This window comes from Eptatretus burgeri, chromosome 11 (assembly GCF_056783735.1).
Source record: "Eptatretus burgeri isolate ZD-2024b chromosome 11, Ebu_testis_v1, whole genome shotgun sequence".
Taxonomy (NCBI): Eukaryota; Metazoa; Chordata; class Myxini; order Myxiniformes; family Myxinidae; genus Eptatretus; species Eptatretus burgeri.
Window position 1 is genome coordinate 42069830 of NC_140971.1, and position 20078 is coordinate 42089907.

The window sequence follows — 20078 nt, forward strand, 5'->3', positions numbered from 1 at the left end:
GTCCGTTCCAAAGAACTCGGTGACCGCCTGGACAGCATGGCTGTGTTCAAACACCGTATCATCCATGCGTTCCACCCGTACACGGTCATCGCTGCGAAGACTGGCACATCATGGGGGCTCTCACATCATGGAGTGATTTCACATTGAAAAGGGGGAAGTGAAGGGGAAGGTTGGCACCAACCATGTCCAGGATTGGTGTTCGATGGTGAGTTAGGAGGGGGGTTGGCAGCATCAGGGTTGTGGAGAGGGGGAGAATTCGAGTGTGGTTTGAAGTGTGTAGAAGATGGCAAGAGAGAAGGAGGAAGGGAGCTTGCACCACATGAAATTTGGGGAGGGAGGGTAGGAAAAAGGAGGAGGAGGAGGAGGAGTAGGAGGAGAATGAGACGTACTGCATGGAGAATAATGGGGTTTTAAGAAAACTATTTCCACCTTTTCGAGGACAGTGGGAAAGAAGGAGGAGTTTGTACTCTGTGAAGGATTGTGGGACTGGGGGTGGAAGGGAAGGAAGGGGTCACAGTACAACCTTGGAACTGCAGGCAATAAAAGTAAACTAAATGAGGTAAGGACACACAGCAAGGAAACATTTTTTTTACCACATCTTGATTTTCAAATGGCCTTATAATTATAAAATTATTATTTACGTAAATTTTTTTAATGAAATATAGAACACACAAACGCCATCATAATGACATTCAATGGTATCTCTGTGCAACCTTTCAGAAGAAACATCGGATTGCATTGGTGTGCGACCATAAGCGATGAGAAGTTTTTGACCCTGAACAGAGCCCCGCTGACAGTAAAAGACAACGCTGGATGCATTTAACATGCTATATGGGACACTCCCTGGCAGGAAGGCACCACGTTTACAAATTATACATTTCAGCTAAAACAAAATAACGATTGTAATCAAATAGAACACAAACAAAACAGTGAAATTTAACGAAAATGGTTTGTACGGCACTCAACACATGTGCAAATGTAACAAATTTGATGATTAATTATTGGCATGCTGTTGAAAAACGATTTGAGAAACAGTCAGAAAGAATGCGAATCAAATGTTCACCAATCAAATGTTCACCGTCTGTCCAATGTGTAGCCAGATACACAGATAACAGTTAATAAAACGTTCTGTGGTTTCTTTGTTCTGGTTCTGGTTTCTTGTTCTGCTCTGGTAAAAAAATAAACTGTGGTTTCTTTTGGAAATATTGATTAAAAGAGAAATACATGTGAAAACTAGAACGGCACTTCTTCTTCTTCTTCTTCTTCTTGCGTATGGCAGCTTCACTGCCGGGGTAGCTATCATTTCTTGGAAGCGTGACTGTCGCTGATGCAGTGCCCCTCTTCCAGTACACAGTGATACTCATTTTGCCGACCTCGGAAGGATGACTGGCTGAGTCAACCCCCGATATATTAATTGAGCGGCCAACGGGGCTTGAATTCAGGACCCGAGGATCCCAAGCCACCACCCTAACCACTAAGCCAACACCAGGCTAGAATGGCACTCAGAAGAGGAAACTATTCAAAACAAGAAAAAGAGCAATCAGAGATTGCAGACCCTCACCGGGACTTGTCTTGTGTGGTGTTTGTGTACTGGTGTGTTACATAATTAACTAGAGGGGGAACACTCGGGAGAGGGCAAAACCTCCGCCGCCAATACTGCTGGGTCATTCAAGTGAACCTTATATATTATTCATTAAATATGACATCAACAGTGCTGACAGTTATAGTTCTTTTCTCCAACAATTTTTTTTTTGGGGGGGGGGTGGTGGAAATTACTAAAAACATGTAGAAATGCAAAAAAAAAAAAAAAGAAATCGAAATTTTGTTGAAAAAAAAGTTGCAAAAATTTTTCTCAATTTTTTTTTTGGGGCGGGGGGGTGGAAATCACTTAAAACATGTAAAAATACAAAAAAATTTTCTCCAACAATTTTTTGTGGGGGGGGATTTGGAAATCACTTAAATCATGTAGAAATGCAAAAAAAAAAAATTTTTCTCCAACAATTTTTTTAGGCGGGGTTGGAAATCACTTAAAACATGTAGAAATACAAAAAAAAAATTTCTCCAACAATTTTTTTTGGGGGGGGGTAACAATTTTTTGGGGTGGGCTGGAAATCACTTAAAACATGTAGAAAATGCAAAAAAAAAAAATTCTCTAAATTTTTTTTGGGGGGGGGGGGTTGGAAATCACTTAAAACATGTAGAAATGTAAAAAAGAAAAAAAAATTCTCAATTTTTTTTTGGGGGGGGGGGACCAAGTCCAAAATCTAATGGCATGATCCTTGGACCATATGGAACCCCCCCCCACCAAGTTTCGTCGAAATCCGTCGAGGAGTTTTTCCGTAATACTGTTCACAAACAAACAAACAAGCAGTCATAGACTGGTTCTTACGAAATCGTCAGCTTGACCTCTGACCTTGTCTAATAAAAGCTGTCTCTTGAGAAGGTAGCGACACAAACCAGAAGTTTCTACGATGATTCTGTACCAAACCATCAAAAATCGAATGTTTTGGATGTTTGACCTCACTGTGACCTTGACCTTTGACCGATTTTGACCAAAATCTAATCAGCGCTAGCCACCACCCTCCTGAATCACGTGGTGTAATTTGACATTGGAAGCTTCTTCCATTCTCAAGTTATCATTTTTTGGATGTTTGACCTCACTGTGACCTTGACCTTTGACCGATTTTGACCAAAATCTAATCAGCACTAGCCATCAGCCTCCTGAATCACGTGGTATAATTTGACATTGGTAGCTTCTTGAGTTATCGTGCCTAAAAACAAACAAACAAACAGAAACAAACGGAAGGCATCAATATACTTACGAAATCTAAAGATTTCGTAAGTAACAAACAGAAAGGGGTGAAAACAGGAAACCTCCGATCTTCGATGGCAGAGGTTATTGAGACATAATTAGAACTGCTACTTTATAACTGCTGGCAGTGATGACCGGGTACTAAGACATCCCGCTTTGATGCAACCCCGCTTTGATCGGACACCTGACGCTTTTTTATTATTATTCAAATGAATTTGGAATAGGATTAAAATAAATTCAATTTAGATCAAATGGAAGACCAAAGAGGTACAATCCTGCATTGCAGTAATCAGAAGGAATCCAAAGAAGCAAAAGGAAAAGATGAAGCCATCAGGAGGAACCTGGATAGGTTTGCCATTTTAGCTTCTACTCCTCTACCCTCAAACCCATCCAGACACAGCCAAGTGGGCCTTATTCATATATATATATATATATATATATATATATATATATATATATATATATATATATATATATATATATATATATATATATATATATATATACACATACATATACATATACATACATATACATACATTAGCAGGGATACCCGTTCTCCGCACAGGAATCCCGTGGATGACGGCGGGTCTGAAGGAGTACATGTCACAGTTAATTGTAAAATTGTAGAGGCTGCCACCATTATTATTTTTTTCATCACCACTATAATATTATATTTTCCCCGCCATGTTTTATATGCAGAAGACGAGTTCAAAAATGTTAAGATTTATTGCCGCATCAGATAAAAAACCATAATGCCTGAACAATGTGAGGCTGGTTTCATGTCATCATTTGCGACTTAATTTATACGTCGGGCATAACCCAGCCTGGCCCAGCGTATTTGATTTATTTACGTCTGTTATCCTGATAAAAAAAATTAAGTTATATTATGTATACGAAGTTACAACGTACCTACGCCCATAACCATTCTATAAAATATCTTCATAGCCCATAACCATTTAATTATGAAATATTATACACATATGCCATACGCCATCACCATTCTATTTATATCTGTAATATGTATATATATACAAACCACCGCAACCATTTTTTTATTTCCCACCACCATTTTTATTTTTCACCAGCAACATGTATTCCCTTCATCGCACATCCTATTCCCGTTTATGAAATAACTGAAGGAGCTCAATAATTTTAGTGGAGTGCTCAAGGATTAACAATATTTGATGTTTTCCCCTCTGGGGCCAATATGTATAAAGCCTCCGATGATCCCACATGCAAGAAAGAAATGGTTTAATATTCGCAAGATAGAAATCAAACCCGATCGTGTTTATACACCGCACAGCGTTTAATATTCACAACATATAAATCAAACCCAATCGTGTTTATACACCGCACAGCGTTTAATGTTCGCAACATAGAAATCAAACCCGATCGTGTTTGTACACCGCACAGCATTTAATAGTGAACGTAGTGAGCTTCATACTCAACGCGTGCACATGAGAGAATAGTGAACAACAACAACAACAACAACAACAACACAATACCCCGGCAATTTGGAATCCGTGTCGTCGGCTCTGACCCTTTTGCTTCCGGTTTTTGTCATGGGGAATGATGCGTCCCTGGAGATTAGGCATCGTCGAAGACATGAAAGACCCAAATATCAGACATGGTGTATATTTCCTCTACTGATTTTAATAAAGATAACTCCCGCATCATCAAAAAATATTTTTTAATCGCGATTTACATAATTTGATCGCTGATCCCGAATCCAGGCCGAAGTGACGTAAAAATGTTATACAGTAACAATAAAAATGGTTTTTATAACCATGGTTATAACAATAATGAGCAAAGAAAATGATAATAAAATATGACTTAGATTATTATATCATTATACGGTATAATATACACACGGTCATTTTTGCAAGTGTGTCGAATGCATGTCATAATTCGGAAACCGGGAAGTCTGAAGTCATTGTCTTTAATTGACTGTAGCATTATTTTTTCATTCTATTGCAAATGGCGTTGGCCCCATGTCAATCGGCTGAACTTGAAAAATTAACGTTACGAAATCAGGTGATGACGTCATAATTCGGAAACCAGGAAGTCGGAAGTCATTGTCTTCAATTAACTGTAGCATTATTTTTTCATTCTATTGCAAATGGCGTTGGCCCCATGTCAATCGGCTGAACTTGAAAAATTAACGTTACGAAATCAGGTGATGACGTCATAATTCGGAAACCGGGAAGTCGGAAGTCATTGTCTTCAATTGACTGTAGCATTATTTTTTCATTCTATTGCAAATGGCATTGGCCCCATGTCAATCGGCTGAACTTGAAAAATTAACGTTATGAAATCAGGTGATGACGTCATAATTCGGAAACCGGAAGTCGGAAGTACAATTCTTTTACATCGGGCCACTCCAGGGTACATGTTCTGTCAGCATGTGAATCTTGGTGAGGATCAGTCCAGTACTTTTCGCATGCATAGGTCACAGAGAAACACACACACAGACACACTTTCAACTATATATATATATGTTGTTGTGGTTGACGAAATTCGCAAACCACCATTCAGGTCCCTTAGGTGAGATATCTCTGTAAGTATATGTGTAGTTAGGCCCAAACCCGTTGTTTAGAGGGAATAAATGTTATTCATTCGGGCTGCGACCCTTTTAGATAGCCGTTTTTCTTTTACTATCTTTATTTTGGACCAGCCGCCATTACTACCACCACAACCACCACCAACCACGTCTCAACAGCCATCACACAACAACCACCAACCGCAACGCCGCTTCACAACAACAGCCACGACCTTTACCGTCACAACTCGCCCTCGCAACCATCGCATCACCGCCATTCCCACGCCGCTTGTGGGCACCGATACTGGACTCGTACAGGGCGCGCACCGAGCATCGGGTGCAAAAACACCAGCCTTTCCGAGAAATTGGATCAAAAACGATTCACGCCCACTTCTGTTCCGTCCTATCAGCGAGCGTGGGGCGATTTGGCCCCGCCTCCAGGTGCGTCGGAGTATAATCACTATATGCAGATTCGCAGATCAAAAATCATTCACGCCCACTTTTCCTCTGTCCAATGGGGAGCCAGCCAGAGGTGAAGGGTCGAAGGTGAAGGAGCGAAGCCCCGGGGGCTATAAAGGGCCGCGTTCGCTCGCCAAAAAGGCAGTTGAGTTGGGAAGAGTTGATAGTTGAGTTGGAAAGAGTTGAGAGTTTCTGAGAAGAGGAAAGCAGTTGGACGGAGCTGAGAAGAGTGGAGAGTTGGAGAGTGGTGGTGGCGGCGGCGAAGGCAGTCGAGAGGGCGCTCGTGTCAGAGTCGGGGAGCTGCGGAGAGGGGAGGCCGGTAACGCGACCGAGGTCGCGGTGGAGTCGCTCGTCGCGGGACCCAAGCCAGCGAGATATCCTCATTCCCCCGAGCATCAACAACCCCCTCCTGTTTCCCCCCGCGCTGAGATAGTGTGAGAAGGGGGCCCCATTCCCACCCCATTACAGGCAGTGCCAGCGAGGCCCGCGGAGTCGGGGCACCACCGCCATTTTGCGGCTCATCACCAGACGGGTAGGCTCGACGCGGTCTCGGCCCCAGGCCCGTCTGCCCCCCTCATCGTTGAGGGTGGTCCCTTTTTCTTTTGCTTTGAGTATATGTGTTGTCGGCGCCGTCTGTGAAGTAAAACTGTATAAGTGTTGCCGTGTGCTCGGTAGCCGGTAGTAGATCTGCATTGTTGCATTTGCTTTTTGTGCAGAATTGCTGTGTCTCTTCTACTTTTACATTTGCTTTTGGTGTATAATTGTATGTGTGCTTTCCGTTTGCCGCGGAATAAATGTGCTTTATGTTGAACTGTTTTTTTCCCGTTTCGCTTCGTCTTTTCCTTTATTGAATCTCCATCTTACTTCACGTAAAGGGTTGGTCGTGGGCTAAATACGCCCAATAATTAATCGAACCGTCGAGGTTGACGATAACACCGCTCGGTTATAGCGATAGTACGGAACGGGTCGCTTAAAGTGGCCCGTGTCTGAAGTCGACCTGCGGCGAGGTGCGATCGCCCGGTCTACCCTCCGTGTGGGTACTTAGGTAGGTCGAATTTGGCGAGCAACCCTATCCCACGCGGGGGGCCGATTGGCACGATCGTGGTGAGGCCGAAAGGCCCACCCGTGACTAGTTCCCGGCGTTAGTCCGAGAGGGTCACGACGGGATTGTCCGTCCGGTGGGCGACGTGCCGCGATTCGAGTTACGTGGCCGTCCGCACGCCGGCGGGCGCGAATCCGCAACAATATATATATATATATATATATATATATATATATATATATATATATATATATATATATATATATATATATATATATATATATATATATATACATATATATATATATATATATATATATGCATATACATATACATATATATATACATATATATATATATATATATGCATATATATATATATATATATATATATATATATATATATACATACATATACATATATATATATATATATATATATATATATATATATACATATACATATACATATATATGTACATATATGTACATATATATAAATACATATACATATATATATATATATATATATATATATATATATACATATACATATAATTTTTTAATACCCACATCAAAAAACTAAATAATTCTGGCTGCCAGACCATGCATCTGATCAAGTTGAAATTTAAAACATGTATTCCCCATCACTACTCAATCAAAATTGTGAAGTTTCACATCGATGATTAAGTAGTTCCAGAGAAAACATATACTATTTTTCTTAAATCCAATATGGCTGCCAAACCATGTGACATCAATTATTCCTGAACAACCTTGTACATGCATGCCTCGAGGAACATTTATTTGAAGTTTCCCCTCGATCTGTCCAGCTGTTCTGGAGAAGAAGATTTTTATATGTTTTAGAATAAATCCAATATGGCTGTCAAACCATGTGACCTATGACGTCATATGTGTGAACCTTTTGTTCCTCATGAATAGGCGGTCATTTGTGTAAAGTTTCACCTCGATCTGTTCAGCCATTTCAGAGAAGATTTTTGAAGGTTTCTGTTTGTTTTTTTTGAAACAATATGACTGCCCATCCACGGGACAGACGTCGTCACCAAAAAAAAAATTTGTGGACCATTTTATCCCTAGATAATCCTCAGAAATTTTCATACTGATCGGATGTTGCATTATACATATGCAATGATGACGTTATAATGAAGGCACCTTTGACGTCATTAAAAAAAACAAAATCACTCATTCCCCATGAGGAGTACTTGCTATGTACGAAGTTTCAATTTTTTCCTTGGTGCGGTTTCAGAGATAAAGATCCAAAGTTTTTCCATTTTTCCAACATGGCTGCCACACCACGTGACCTATGATGTCATAATTATCATTAAAACATTACACATGAGCCGTTGCACTTTTGGTGAAAATTTTGTCTCAATCCGACAAGCGCTTGCCGAGATAAACACAAAAGTTCTGTGTGGTCAAACAAACAAACAGACCCAATTGCAATACCCTCTCCTTTGGCAAGGGTAATAAACAAACAGTCAAAACTATAAATAATTTCACACATGGGAAAGGAAAAAAAATGTGCCATCACATAGGTCAACAATGAGATTAAAAGAACAAAAAAGAACAAACTTGCATGTGTACATCTAAAGTGAATGCAGTGCCATTCATTTTGGATTCTCCAAATGTTTACAATAGATGCAAGAAAATGATTGAATACTGTGAGAAATAACAAAAGAGCTCCACCTTGCGGCAGTGAGAGCACTGATGAGCCGTTCACTCTCGGGCGAGAGCTGCGTGGGAAGTAGAAGCTCCACAGGTTGCAGCCGCAGTAAGCGACTCTCAAGTGCAGAACGAGTGCAGCCATCTTCCAAGAAGTCATACTGCAGCTCACTTGTGGAAGGCTGCACTGCCTGTTGCACAGAAGCAAACCGATAAGCAGGACAAGATAAGCAATGACGACGAGCAAGGGCCGATAAGCAAAAAAGACAATCAATTGGACAAGCAAATGGACAGTAAACAACCAACCAGGTATATTTTCTAACCTTTTTAACACTTATTTAACACGTGCACAACAAGGAAGGCAAATTGTATGTTTTATAAAGTGCTTTGGTATTTAGATTTATAAAATCTGCATTTTAACTCCTTTGAAATTACTCACACCTTGATCAATGATATGCCTTTCATGAGCAATTTGAGGCAAAAATTAAACTTACAAGAAATAACCGATAGCTCATGATATTTAAAACCACTCTTCCTCATAATTCACAAAAAAGTAAAATGACATCTACCAATCATCTTTGTCTTGAAGTTGATTTATTACAAGCTCCACTATGAGCTTTATATCAACTTTAAATAAAAATCAAGAAAACCTTGAAATAAAAAACATTATTTTGAACACAAAATTCTGAACTATCTACATACAGTAAACCCTCCAATATAATGGGGGGTTCGGTTCCTGGAAAATGCCGTGGTAATTAAAACTGCGACGTGGAAAACAAGGGCCAATGGGAAGAAGGGGGGAGGGGGGATTCGGTTCCTGGACTTCGAGAAAATATCAAGGAAGATCAACGACAGCCAGAAAATAAACACATTACAATTACAATAAACATGTAAATACAATAAATACAGGAAATTAAACAAAAACACGAGTTTTACCTTTTCAATTTATTCCAAAACAGTGAGGTGAGTGAGAGTAAACATATTATATACTCGTTCGTACCGTTCTCTGCCATAAATAGAAAACACAAGTCTGAGCTTGGAGATGATGATGATGCTGCTGGAGGGGCGAGGGAGGAGATTAGAAAGATGTGGGTGCAGAGAACTTGCGATGGTTGTTGAATCATCATCCACCTGCTGCGTTGCCATGAAGAAGGGTGAAACGATCCTTAGCCAACGTGACCCAGAGCAGATCTTCCCTGCTTGTACAGGATGGCATCCTCTTCCAAAATAATCCCATCTCTTTGGCTTTAAAAACCTGCTCTGGCATAAATCCCTTCACCTCGATTCGTTCCATGAGCCATGGTTGAACTGGAGCCTCCGGCCCCAGGTGCCTCGTGAAAAGGATGGTAAATCTGCAATGACTTCTCCCGTACACCAGTCCACTCAAAGTGTGAGTAAATCCACAATTGGTTCTCCCGTACACCGGTCCACTCAGGCATTTTTTTCTGTTTGGTCCTCGATCCAAACATCAAGCGCTTTTTCCATCCTTTCAATATGAGGATCATGGGACTGGAATGAGCCTTTTGCGCTTTTCTGGCAGGAACCCTTGCACGGATATTTGACTCATGTTTACACACAGTCGATTCATTGATCCGGTGATGGCGGTCCACGAATGCCGCACTTTCACGTCTTGCCAACGTATCGAACAACTCAATTTATTCACACAATGTCATAACCTTTCTCTGCTTTTTGAAACAATTCATTTTGTCCATCGTTTTACGTTTGGGCACCATTATCAACTGTTGGGTGTCTACTACATCTTGTAGATCTCGCATTACAGGATCTCCAAATGTCATTTCCTGTTCGATGATGATCCATTATTAAAGTTAACTTCGTTCCTGTGTGGTGGTCTCATTACTACAATCAACGGTGCGCGAGATACAAGAAAAGGCTCGTAATGAGAAGGAATCATACACGTGGATGCAAACAATGACTCGTCTCAGATCAAAAACCGCGAATGGCCGAAATTAAATACCACGATAACGAAATCAGAACACAATAGGTTGCCCATGATGTTTGAGGGTTTACTGTATAAAATTAATGAACTATGGATTGATATAACTGCGGATGATGTTTCTTATGATCTCATGACTATCCAGCAAATTTTGTCCAAATCTGTCCACAACTTTTAGAGATATCCTGTTCATCACAGATAAACAGACAGACAGGTAGACAGGCGTGAAAACGATCAGATACGCCCACCTTCGGTGGTGAAGGTAATAAGGTTTTAAAAAAATTAACCAAAAAAAATGAATAAAAATAGCCAGATCACTGATACCAATTGGAAGTGCCTTCATATAAGTTTGTAAAAGCTTTTAAAAGCTTTTGTAAGCACTTGGGAATACAGATGTAAGTCAACAATTTGATCATTTAAAGGGTCTTGCAGCATTACAAAAGCTTTTTAATGTTTGTCTCTTTATGGAAATTGAAGGGTAAATGGAGTGGAACCGCACAAGTAATAAAGTTAAAATCATGAATTGTATCATATGAAACCATGAATGGCACACACGTTGATTTTCAGTTTGTCAGCAGTGATGACGTCAGATCACGTAGTCCACTCCAGGGTGAAGTGGCCATTAACAACACGCATGCTACCGAGATCCTGTGTTATATCTTGTCACATTAATCGGCATTTTTTTTTCTTCCTGTTCTGTGATTTAGTGTTACCAATATCACTTTGTAAATGACACCAAAGTGTTGTGCAGCTTAGACGTGCGGAAACAGCTACTTAGCAAGGGGCATGATGGGCACAGATTCTCGATGGACGGAAATGTTGTCGAACATTTTTTTTACCATTTTACCCAAGACTGGTCTATTAGGACAGTCTTATTATTCAAATGGCATAAAGGTGAATGGAATGTTGAAATCTGGGTTTAATCGTACCTTGGAATCCAGAATTCCTGTGACATCTGAGTCCTTTGGAATGAATAAAAGGGCATTACCCACACCAAGCCAATATTTCGACGGTATCAAGTGTTTGACAACTAATGCTTCAGCCCTCAGGTATTTATCTCGACATTGTTTTTAATGTTTCTGTATTACGTCCTTCAAATCAATTTAAAAATCACTGCATAACCCCTACAATGATCACATTTGATCGACATTTATGGTCGTTTACAATTACGTCAAAGCCGAATCAAAATCGGAATCAAATTTGAAAATGAAATGATCAAGTATCCAGGTACAAGGTTGTTCGGTCACCAGTCTGTCTTGCAGATTGCATAACCTCTGCTTTTGCTCCCAAGCCTGATGACCGGCAAGTTTCCTTCCAAAACATCTCCAGGCTGTAGCTCGAATCAATAAGACTCAACTTGAGTAAAAAAAAATTAACAAGTAAATCATGTTATTTTTATGCCATTTACTTGTCTGATCAGTTAGTCTTCAACGAACGTGACAACTCGCTCTCACCTTCAGAGCAATGCATATGGAAGCTATGCTGCTCGCTCTGCGTCATTTGAGGAACCGATGACATTTGGAATGTTGTTGTAAAACTTTGGAAAACCTATTACCATGTTGGATTTCCAAGTAAGTTTTTACGAATGCAAACTTCAAATATGACAATTTTGAACACTAGCAAAGAACCCATCCTTGGAGATGGGTTAATTCCCATACTTACACGATGTCTATATGTGTAAGCAACTTGTGCATGGTCGCATATGTGTGTGGCTATATAATGTCCCTTGAGGGACTCCGTGAGCGAGCACTCTACGGATTTTCAGGAATTGTGTACAAAACGGACAGAAAGTCAGGCTGCCTGTGGATAGGTCATGCTCAACAACCTCACTCCCACCAAGTGGTGCGCTATATGCCATCCATACAGTATGTACATGAGAAAATTCCCTCACCCTGAACCCCTAAGACTATGAATTTATTTTACCCCATAAAATTCTCATGAACCCCACCATATTTCACCAATTTTGTGTTTTCAACTTGTTCCACCCAGCTGTTCGGGAGTGTTTAGAAATCACACAGCCACACAGACACAAACACACACAGATGTACACACACCTCAAATGCAAAAATAATTATCAGCAATGTGCTACAAATCACCACTGGAAAGTAACCTATTGTGTGACACAAGTGGGACTGGAGTAGTGGAATAAAACACATCTTCACCATTGTTCGTATGTAGATTAGAGTAAATTATACGAATAATTTAACTTCATCTGCACTAAATTAGAAACAATTATTAACTATAAAAACACAGCTAACAAACACAGAGAGATTGGAGAAGAGAGCAACGCCAAGATGTTCATAGTGAAGGCTCAGGAATGCTGAAGAACAGTTAGAGGCACTGAATATAGACAAAGGATTGTGAGAGTGTGCTGCATCACTGCCCTCAACATGTGTGTGAAGGAGTGCCTGAGACTTTTAACCTCGAGATTTAGACAGAATGACAGCAATCAAAGACACATGCTACCATCCCAGGCATCACATGCATGCTCTGCCACCAGACAAAACACGCGCGCGCACACACGCGCACGCGCACGCACGCACGCACGCACGCACGCACGCACACACACACGCTCACGCTCACGCTCACCACCATGCCGATGGTGACGTTTTTACTTCTTCTTCCCTTTGCGATATTGACCCCCTCACAGATGCACAGCAGGTAGGAGGTCGGTGGTGCTGTGATCATCTCATCTGCAGGAAGCCCCTCCTCTAAGCACTGCAGAGGGTTCACATGTGTCCAACACTAAGGAGAAAAGTCTCAGCAAATCAATGTTGGAAGAAACCGATCACTAAAATTATTCTCATGATGCAAAGTCATATAGAAAACAGAATAAACTAGAAGGGCACTCGGTAGAGCACATACCTCCGCCATGTAATGGCTGATCCATGAGAACATATCAGGCCCAATAAATTTTTGAAATATCATGCAATACAATTTTTGGCCCAATCTCTCAGTGGTGAAAACTCATATTAAAATCTCAATAAGTCTCGCATCCAGATCCATATTCGGATGTTCACCAAACTCAAATCAATTTGTCGTGGTCACACACCCAACATGTCCACCAAGTTTTGTCTGAATCCGTCCACAACTTTTTGAGATATCGTGCTATATATTGTTACGGTTCTCGGAACCGTATGCATAAAACATACAGGTGTCCCAAGTCAGTTATTCCATTAGTATACGTGCAGAAACATCCCTTCCTTGTGTGTAGTGGGAAACACGGGCGTGCGTTGCGATGGGCTTTTAGTTAGGATTATTAATCATTTCTCCCCATTTAGTTGAACCACGGTACCTTCATCTCGCTTGCCTCGCCTCGCTTACCACAGCGTGACAAGCGCCTACCGCTCGGCTGCATCGGATCCGGAAAAGTAGTTGGTGGAGTTGGTACTCTACCGTAGTCCGTAGAGTGATCCGGTTCGGGCAAGGCGTACCGAGGGCGTGGTTCCCCGATAGTTGAAACCGCGTGGTTAATTAGGTAACTTGATTCTAGACAGGAGGACCCAACGCCACACGGTTGAGGTATTGGAATCCACGGTCGGTTAAGTGACCCGCCGCGTCACGGAATTATCTGTGAGCGACGGCCTACAATTCCGGGGAGTCTAGTGGGAATCGACGTAATTTCCCCCACCTCGTGGTCGTTCTCTTCGCCAGACCCCGCCCCGCAGCAATATCATTTTTTGGCCCTATCTCTCAATGGTGAAGTCATTTAAAAATAATTTCAGTAAAATCAGTTTTTAAAATAAAAACTTTTTTTTTTTAAAAAAAGTAGTCTAATCCAGATCCGGATCTTCACTAAAATATAATCGGTTTGTCCTTGTCACACACCCAACCTGCCCACAAAATTTCATCTGGACCCGTCCACAACTTTTTGAGATATCCTGCACACAGACAGACAAACAGACAGACAAACAAACAGAAAGGGGTGAAAACATAACCCCCTTCACCTTTGGTGGCTCCTTCACCTTCACCTTTGATTAGTAATCTTTGGGTTTGGTTTTTCTCCAAGAAAACAATAACTGCACCAAAATTGATTACACGTCACAAACCATTGGAGTCGCATTCCGAGATGTGGATAAGAGCGAGCATTCATATATTACTAGCACATTACCGGTTACGAGTGTGTTGTGATTGAGTGTGCAGCACAATAAAGGATATCTTCTCCAATAAGTGTTGACTTGGTATATATTGCTGACAGTTTACGACTGAACAGGGCATTCCGGTTTTCTCCCATGGCCTTCAATGCTGCTGTCTCTGTTTGCTTCACGACACCAACCTAAGAAAAAATTTTTTTACAAACATCCGTAGAAAAAAAGACCAACATATACAAAACCTAAGCTCATGGAAGAGCAAAGGGGATAGACAGCAATGCAATGGCAGTAAGGCAGGGGCACAACTGGATGAAGGAACAGGAGAGTGGAGAAGGAAGGAAATATCGTAACCTGCAAAGTAAAAGGGGTGGTTGAGGGGAGGATGAGTTGGGGGTTGGTATGTGGACATGCCTCACCTTGTAACCCTGCGCCACGAGCCTTCCCACATGCACAAAGAGACGATAGGCAGGTATGCTTGCTGTCATGAAGTTATGGTCCAGGTGACACGTAATGTTTAGCTCTCTGGCTGCAATCTACATAAGCAGAGCACCAGCAATGATTAAGGAATGACCAAATCTCAATGACAATGCAAAGAGACCCATTACATTCTTGTAATAATCACAGCAAACGTCCCACGTGATCAAGTGCATGAAGGCACTGACCTCAGCATCCTCCCCAAAGAAGCGGTACTTGTACCCGCACTCCACAAGCAACACCGTGTTCTTGCGCTGTTCTTTGATCTGCAGAACCTGCTGCTCCAATGGCGTGTATGCAGTCTTGGTGCGGCGATTAACGGAACAGCCGGGCGATGGGGTCTCCATCTGAACACTGTGCGACGCCGGAGAGCTGAATCGGGTCAGAGATGCAGCACTGTCCAAATCCTTCTGGCACGTCACGTCGGCTTGGTTCAAAACCGTGGTTACATCACTCACTCCATGAGCCCTCTTGCCTTCTGTCCTGTTCAAAGAAAATTCCTGCAGCCTCTGGATGGCTGTGTTGGGACTTTTCTTCATCTCTGCAAACAACGTTGTATTTGTTTAATCACAGATGTGGCACCTCCTGCCTCATCTTCATGATGAAAGACCACATGGAAAATAACGCATATAAAGACAAGACCTTTATCTTGCATAAAAACTGAGCAAAGGAAATACATGCAAGATGAAGACGAAGAAGCAGAAGACGTAGTGGAGGCGAAGAGAAGAGGAACCACTACTTTCACATTTTCAGGTGTACAGGGCTGCCAAAGCAGTTTTCCATTGGTTAGGGGGAACAATTCTGGATGGGTGGCCACTCCGAGGCAGGATACTTGACTTGAATGGCCCAGTAACCTGGTACTTATTTTGCCAATCTCGGAATTATGACAGGCTGAGTCAACCCACCTGGTGTTATCTTAACGGCATGACAGAGGCTCAAACTCAGAATCTTCAGCCAGCCACCTCAACCGTTAAGCCAACACCAGACTTAATGCACGTAAACATACAAGTAACATTTCATCTTCTCCCCTCAATCAGTATGTTAAACATCACTGGAGTTTCCATCCACCCTGAGGAGTTTGTTCGTTGGAAGGCATTACACTGATGATTCTCCTGTTTTTAATGTTGTTGGGCATCGCGGGCAGACGATTATGAAACATCAGCAGAGTACTCGCCCAACAGGCGGTCTTCTTCCAAGCGTGCAACACGCTCTTCTGACGCATCCCTTTATTTGGGTGGTTTTGGGTGGTGTATAGGCAAGTGGCAGCTCTGCATATGCAAAAAAATAATAACCCAGGTTACGTGCATGCAGCAAACACATACCGATTGCTAATAATTCAAAACACCTCACAGCACTGGAAAATGTGGACAGGAATACTGTAAATAGTGGAGACTTGTAATACCCTCTCCCACCTGGAGGCGGCGCGACACGATACACATTTACATAGATAATTTGTGACTCCCCCCTCACAGCCCCTCTCCATCACCCTACCAAGACCACCGGCAAAGATAAAAACACCCTTATACATTCATTGGGGTGATGCTGATCCTCTGTAGCAAGTCTGGATGGAATTTACCTACAACTGTAGGAAAAGTAGTGTGACAAACACACAAACACCGGTCCAAGAATTCTATTTTGTAAGGATACAGAAATCGACCAATTAGTTAATTTTCTCCTTTTGTAAGAGCGATGTCCTACACACCATTATCAAGATGGACACTGCTCGCATGATCTTCTTTCTCCTCCTCCTCCTCAACGTTGTCCCCCCCATTCGGTGTAAGGCGGATCCTCTTGGTGCTCGGTGCATCATTCGGAACACGGTTCAAATGTCCTGGGGTTCTTTGTGATTTCACCTTAAAACAGTGAAGAATTAATAGCATGACAAGATAAACGAGAGCAAAGTGGATGGTGTCCCATCACATGTCCCCACACTTCCCACCTCAAGCAAAGTTGAAAGATGACAAAAAGTTGCACCAGGAATGACCCAATATAAAATTTTGAGCCAAGTCCCACCCCCTTCCCCCTCCCCCCCCCCGGTTGACCCGTGTGACCCTTGGCAATGACACAAAATGACACTGCTCTCGCACCTTTGTGCCATGTGGTAATCACAGCTCCCAAGTTTGGGGAATTTCTGCTCAACCGCTCCAGAGATAGTGTGCCACACGGACGGGCAGACGGCCGGAGACAATTACAATATCCATTACCATTACATAATAATTACAATTACAATATCCCCCATGTTTTTTCAAAAAGCATGGAGATAACATTCGGTAAAAATAACTCGATGGTATTCATCGAATACTTACCGGCACAGTCTTGAGTAAGGACTTGGTGCGAGCAGGGGCACCATGAGGGGGGATAAAGGAGAGCCGGCGGGGTAACTACCCCGGGGCCGAAACTAATAGAGGACCCGGAGTTATTCCTTCAACTCTTTGTTTCATGCAACGATTGTGATGACAAAACACCTGGACAATTATATTATGCGTCTCCCTCCAAGCCACTCAGGGTGATTCCCTGGCATGCCATTGCCATTGACAGTGACACCTCCCTCGTAAAATAAACAACTACTGTGGCAGAAATTTACATCAACATAATTTGACGCAGGAGTGTTGGCCACACCCCACCTGGATGATGTGTGTTCAACGAATCTGCATATTCTGAGGTGAATGTCTGCAAGTTATCCTTTCAACATATTCGATGTACGCACGATATGTGCGATATTGTTACGAATCTGGAAGCCATTTGCACACAAACAGACAGCAGTCCCTAAGCTTAGTTATTTCAATAAGTATGAGTGTAGTTAGAGTCCTCCCGATGTCAAAAGGGAATTACATGTGTGCGCGGCGAAGTTTCTTTCTCGTTAGATTTTTGCAATACCCAACGCCAACAAATCAATCCTTCACTTCTTCGCACCATCGACGCCATTGCCCACGTGCGTTCGACCACGGACGTGGGCGGAGGTTTCCTCACCTCAGAACACCGACTCCGCCCAGGAAAGGAGGGGGTTCCCCCTGTCCAATCACAGATGGCCAGCACATCACCCCACGAAACCCTGTCCAATCAGGGCAAAGATTACCTCAGAGCTCTGACTCCACCCCAGAAAGGCAGGGTTTTCCCCCTGTCCAATCAGAGGGGAACAGATATCACCCCACGAAACCCTGTCCAATCAGGGCAAAGATTACTTCAGAGGACCGATCACCCCACCCCGCCCGGGAGGGATAAGAATCGCTGGGCTCCCCTTAGTGCTCGCTGGAGTTGGGTTGGATTTGTCAGAGAAGAAAGGGGTCGCCATTGCTCTTAGTGGTCGTCGTTGCCGCATCTCAAGCGGGTCCTCTAACTATTCCACTGCCGTCGACTTCCATCTCTCATTTTGTCGAGCATTAACCCGGAGTCCGAGCCGGGAATCTCTGCTGGCCCTCTGTGAGGAGCGACCCTGGCCCCGCCTGGACCCCGCTATACCGTGTCTGGGCTCGCCGAAGACCCCGAGTTTCACACCTACAGTCGCGGGCCAAACCGCACGAGGCGGCCAGGTACCGACCAAACTCTGACCCCCAGCCTGTCTATCCCCTTGGCTGCGAGGGTCGAAATAAAGATAATCCGGGCCCATTTTCTTTTGGTGTGTGTGTGTGTGTGTGTGTGTGTGTGTGTGTGTGTGTGTGTGTGTGTGTGTGTGTGTGTGTGTGTGTGTGTGTGTGTGTGTGTGTGTGTGTGTGTGTGTGTGTGTGTGTGTGTGTGTGTGTCTGTGGTGGTGCCGTCCTATAAGTAGAAATTGTATAAGTGTTGATTGCTCATTGTACAATGCCTGTATATTCGGAATAAGTTTACACTGTCTTATTATTGTAAATAAATAACTGTTAAATGTTCCAGTTCGTTGCCTGTCGTTTCTATCATTGATCCAGCACGGTGCTGGCTTGAGAAATAGTAAGGCCGCTTGTGCCATAAATTGTTATTTTTACCGGCGCGGCTTTGGTAATTCCAGCTCGGTTACGCCGGATCCGAGTCGGTAACAACGACTCGGTTTGGACAAAGCCAGCCGAGGGTGTGGTTTCCCTGGTAGCTAGACTGCGTGGTTATTTAGGTATATTGGAGATCTAGACAATTAACCCTACGCCACGCGGTCAAAATATTGGCGTCCACGGTCCACTGAGTGAGTAAGGGACCCATAACCTTCGGAGTTATCCGAAGGTTACGACCTTCAATTCTGGGTGTTCGGTGGGAGACGGCCCTACTGCTCCATCTTGCGGTCGTTCCTCACCAACGACCCCCCACCCCCCGTCCCACAACAATATCAACTGGTCACGTAACGTGTGGTAAAGTTTCAATTTCCTTCGGTGAAGGGTTTTCGATGTACGACGCTCTGAATAAAAAATAAAAAAAAGACACGTACGGACGTGGCCGATTGCTGAACCCCGCTATTTTCTTCATGAGTGCGGGATAAAATTTACAGCACACAGTAATCTGTACAGCAGGGTAAGTTTTGCAAGAAGTAAGTTGCATGGTGCGACGATGCACCACAATTTTAGGATACATCTTGGTGTGCTGTGATTCTTCGGTGCAATGATGAAGTGTAGTCTGTGGTGATGTGTGTGGCGTATTGGCATACGCGTGCAAAGCACAATGCGGAGAGCGTTGTGGGGGCGTGGAGGAGTGGTGATGGTAGTCACGTGTCTGCAGGATATATAGCTGTTCGCATCCGCTGGAGGCTTGCAGTAGTCTAAAGTAGTGTACATCCGGACGGGCAATAAACAGAGTTCGACAACCCTCACGACTCTCCGTGCCTCACTGCCCTCCGGACATTACACTTGGCGACGAGGCTGTTTCGGATCGACGTGTGCAGAGTGCCTGGTTTTCCTCGGTGTTGACTTTGAGTCTTTGGCCGGTGCAATTGGATTGTAGGGCGCACGGAGCGCTAGGAAAATCAGCGCAGCTAGCGCGGTTCGAGTTCGATCACCTGGCGAGGAGCCCAGGGAAGCGCATCGCAAGTTTCGCGCGCCCGCGGCCGCACGCACAGTCTTCGGTGCGGG

At 43.1% G+C, this 20078-nt stretch overlaps 1 protein-coding gene across 5 annotated transcripts in view; it reads right to left on the reverse strand.

The window, feature by feature from the left end:
* MSH3 (mutS homolog 3) overlaps positions 1–20078 on the reverse strand; it is a 163047-nt gene that overhangs the window by 138915 nt on the left and 4054 nt on the right. For all 5 annotated transcript variants that reach the window (XR_015049253.1, XM_085846180.1, XM_085846178.1 and 2 more), the window contains exons 2-8: positions 16757–16907; positions 15243–15595; positions 14997–15113; positions 14646–14765; positions 13079–13222; positions 8560–8726; positions 1–100 (exon numbers count right to left, since the gene is read on the reverse strand). The exon at positions 1–100 is cut by the window's left edge and continues 16 nt beyond it. Coding sequence is in view for 4 of the 5 variants with exons in the window: in XM_085846180.1 (XP_085702306.1) it covers positions 1–100; positions 8560–8726; positions 13079–13222; positions 14646–14765; positions 14997–15113; positions 15243–15595; positions 16757–16907 (1152 nt within the window). In the remaining variant the exon portion in view is untranslated. The remainder of the gene's footprint in view (positions 101–8559; positions 8727–13078; positions 13223–14645; positions 14766–14996; positions 15114–15242; positions 15596–16756; positions 16908–20078) is intronic.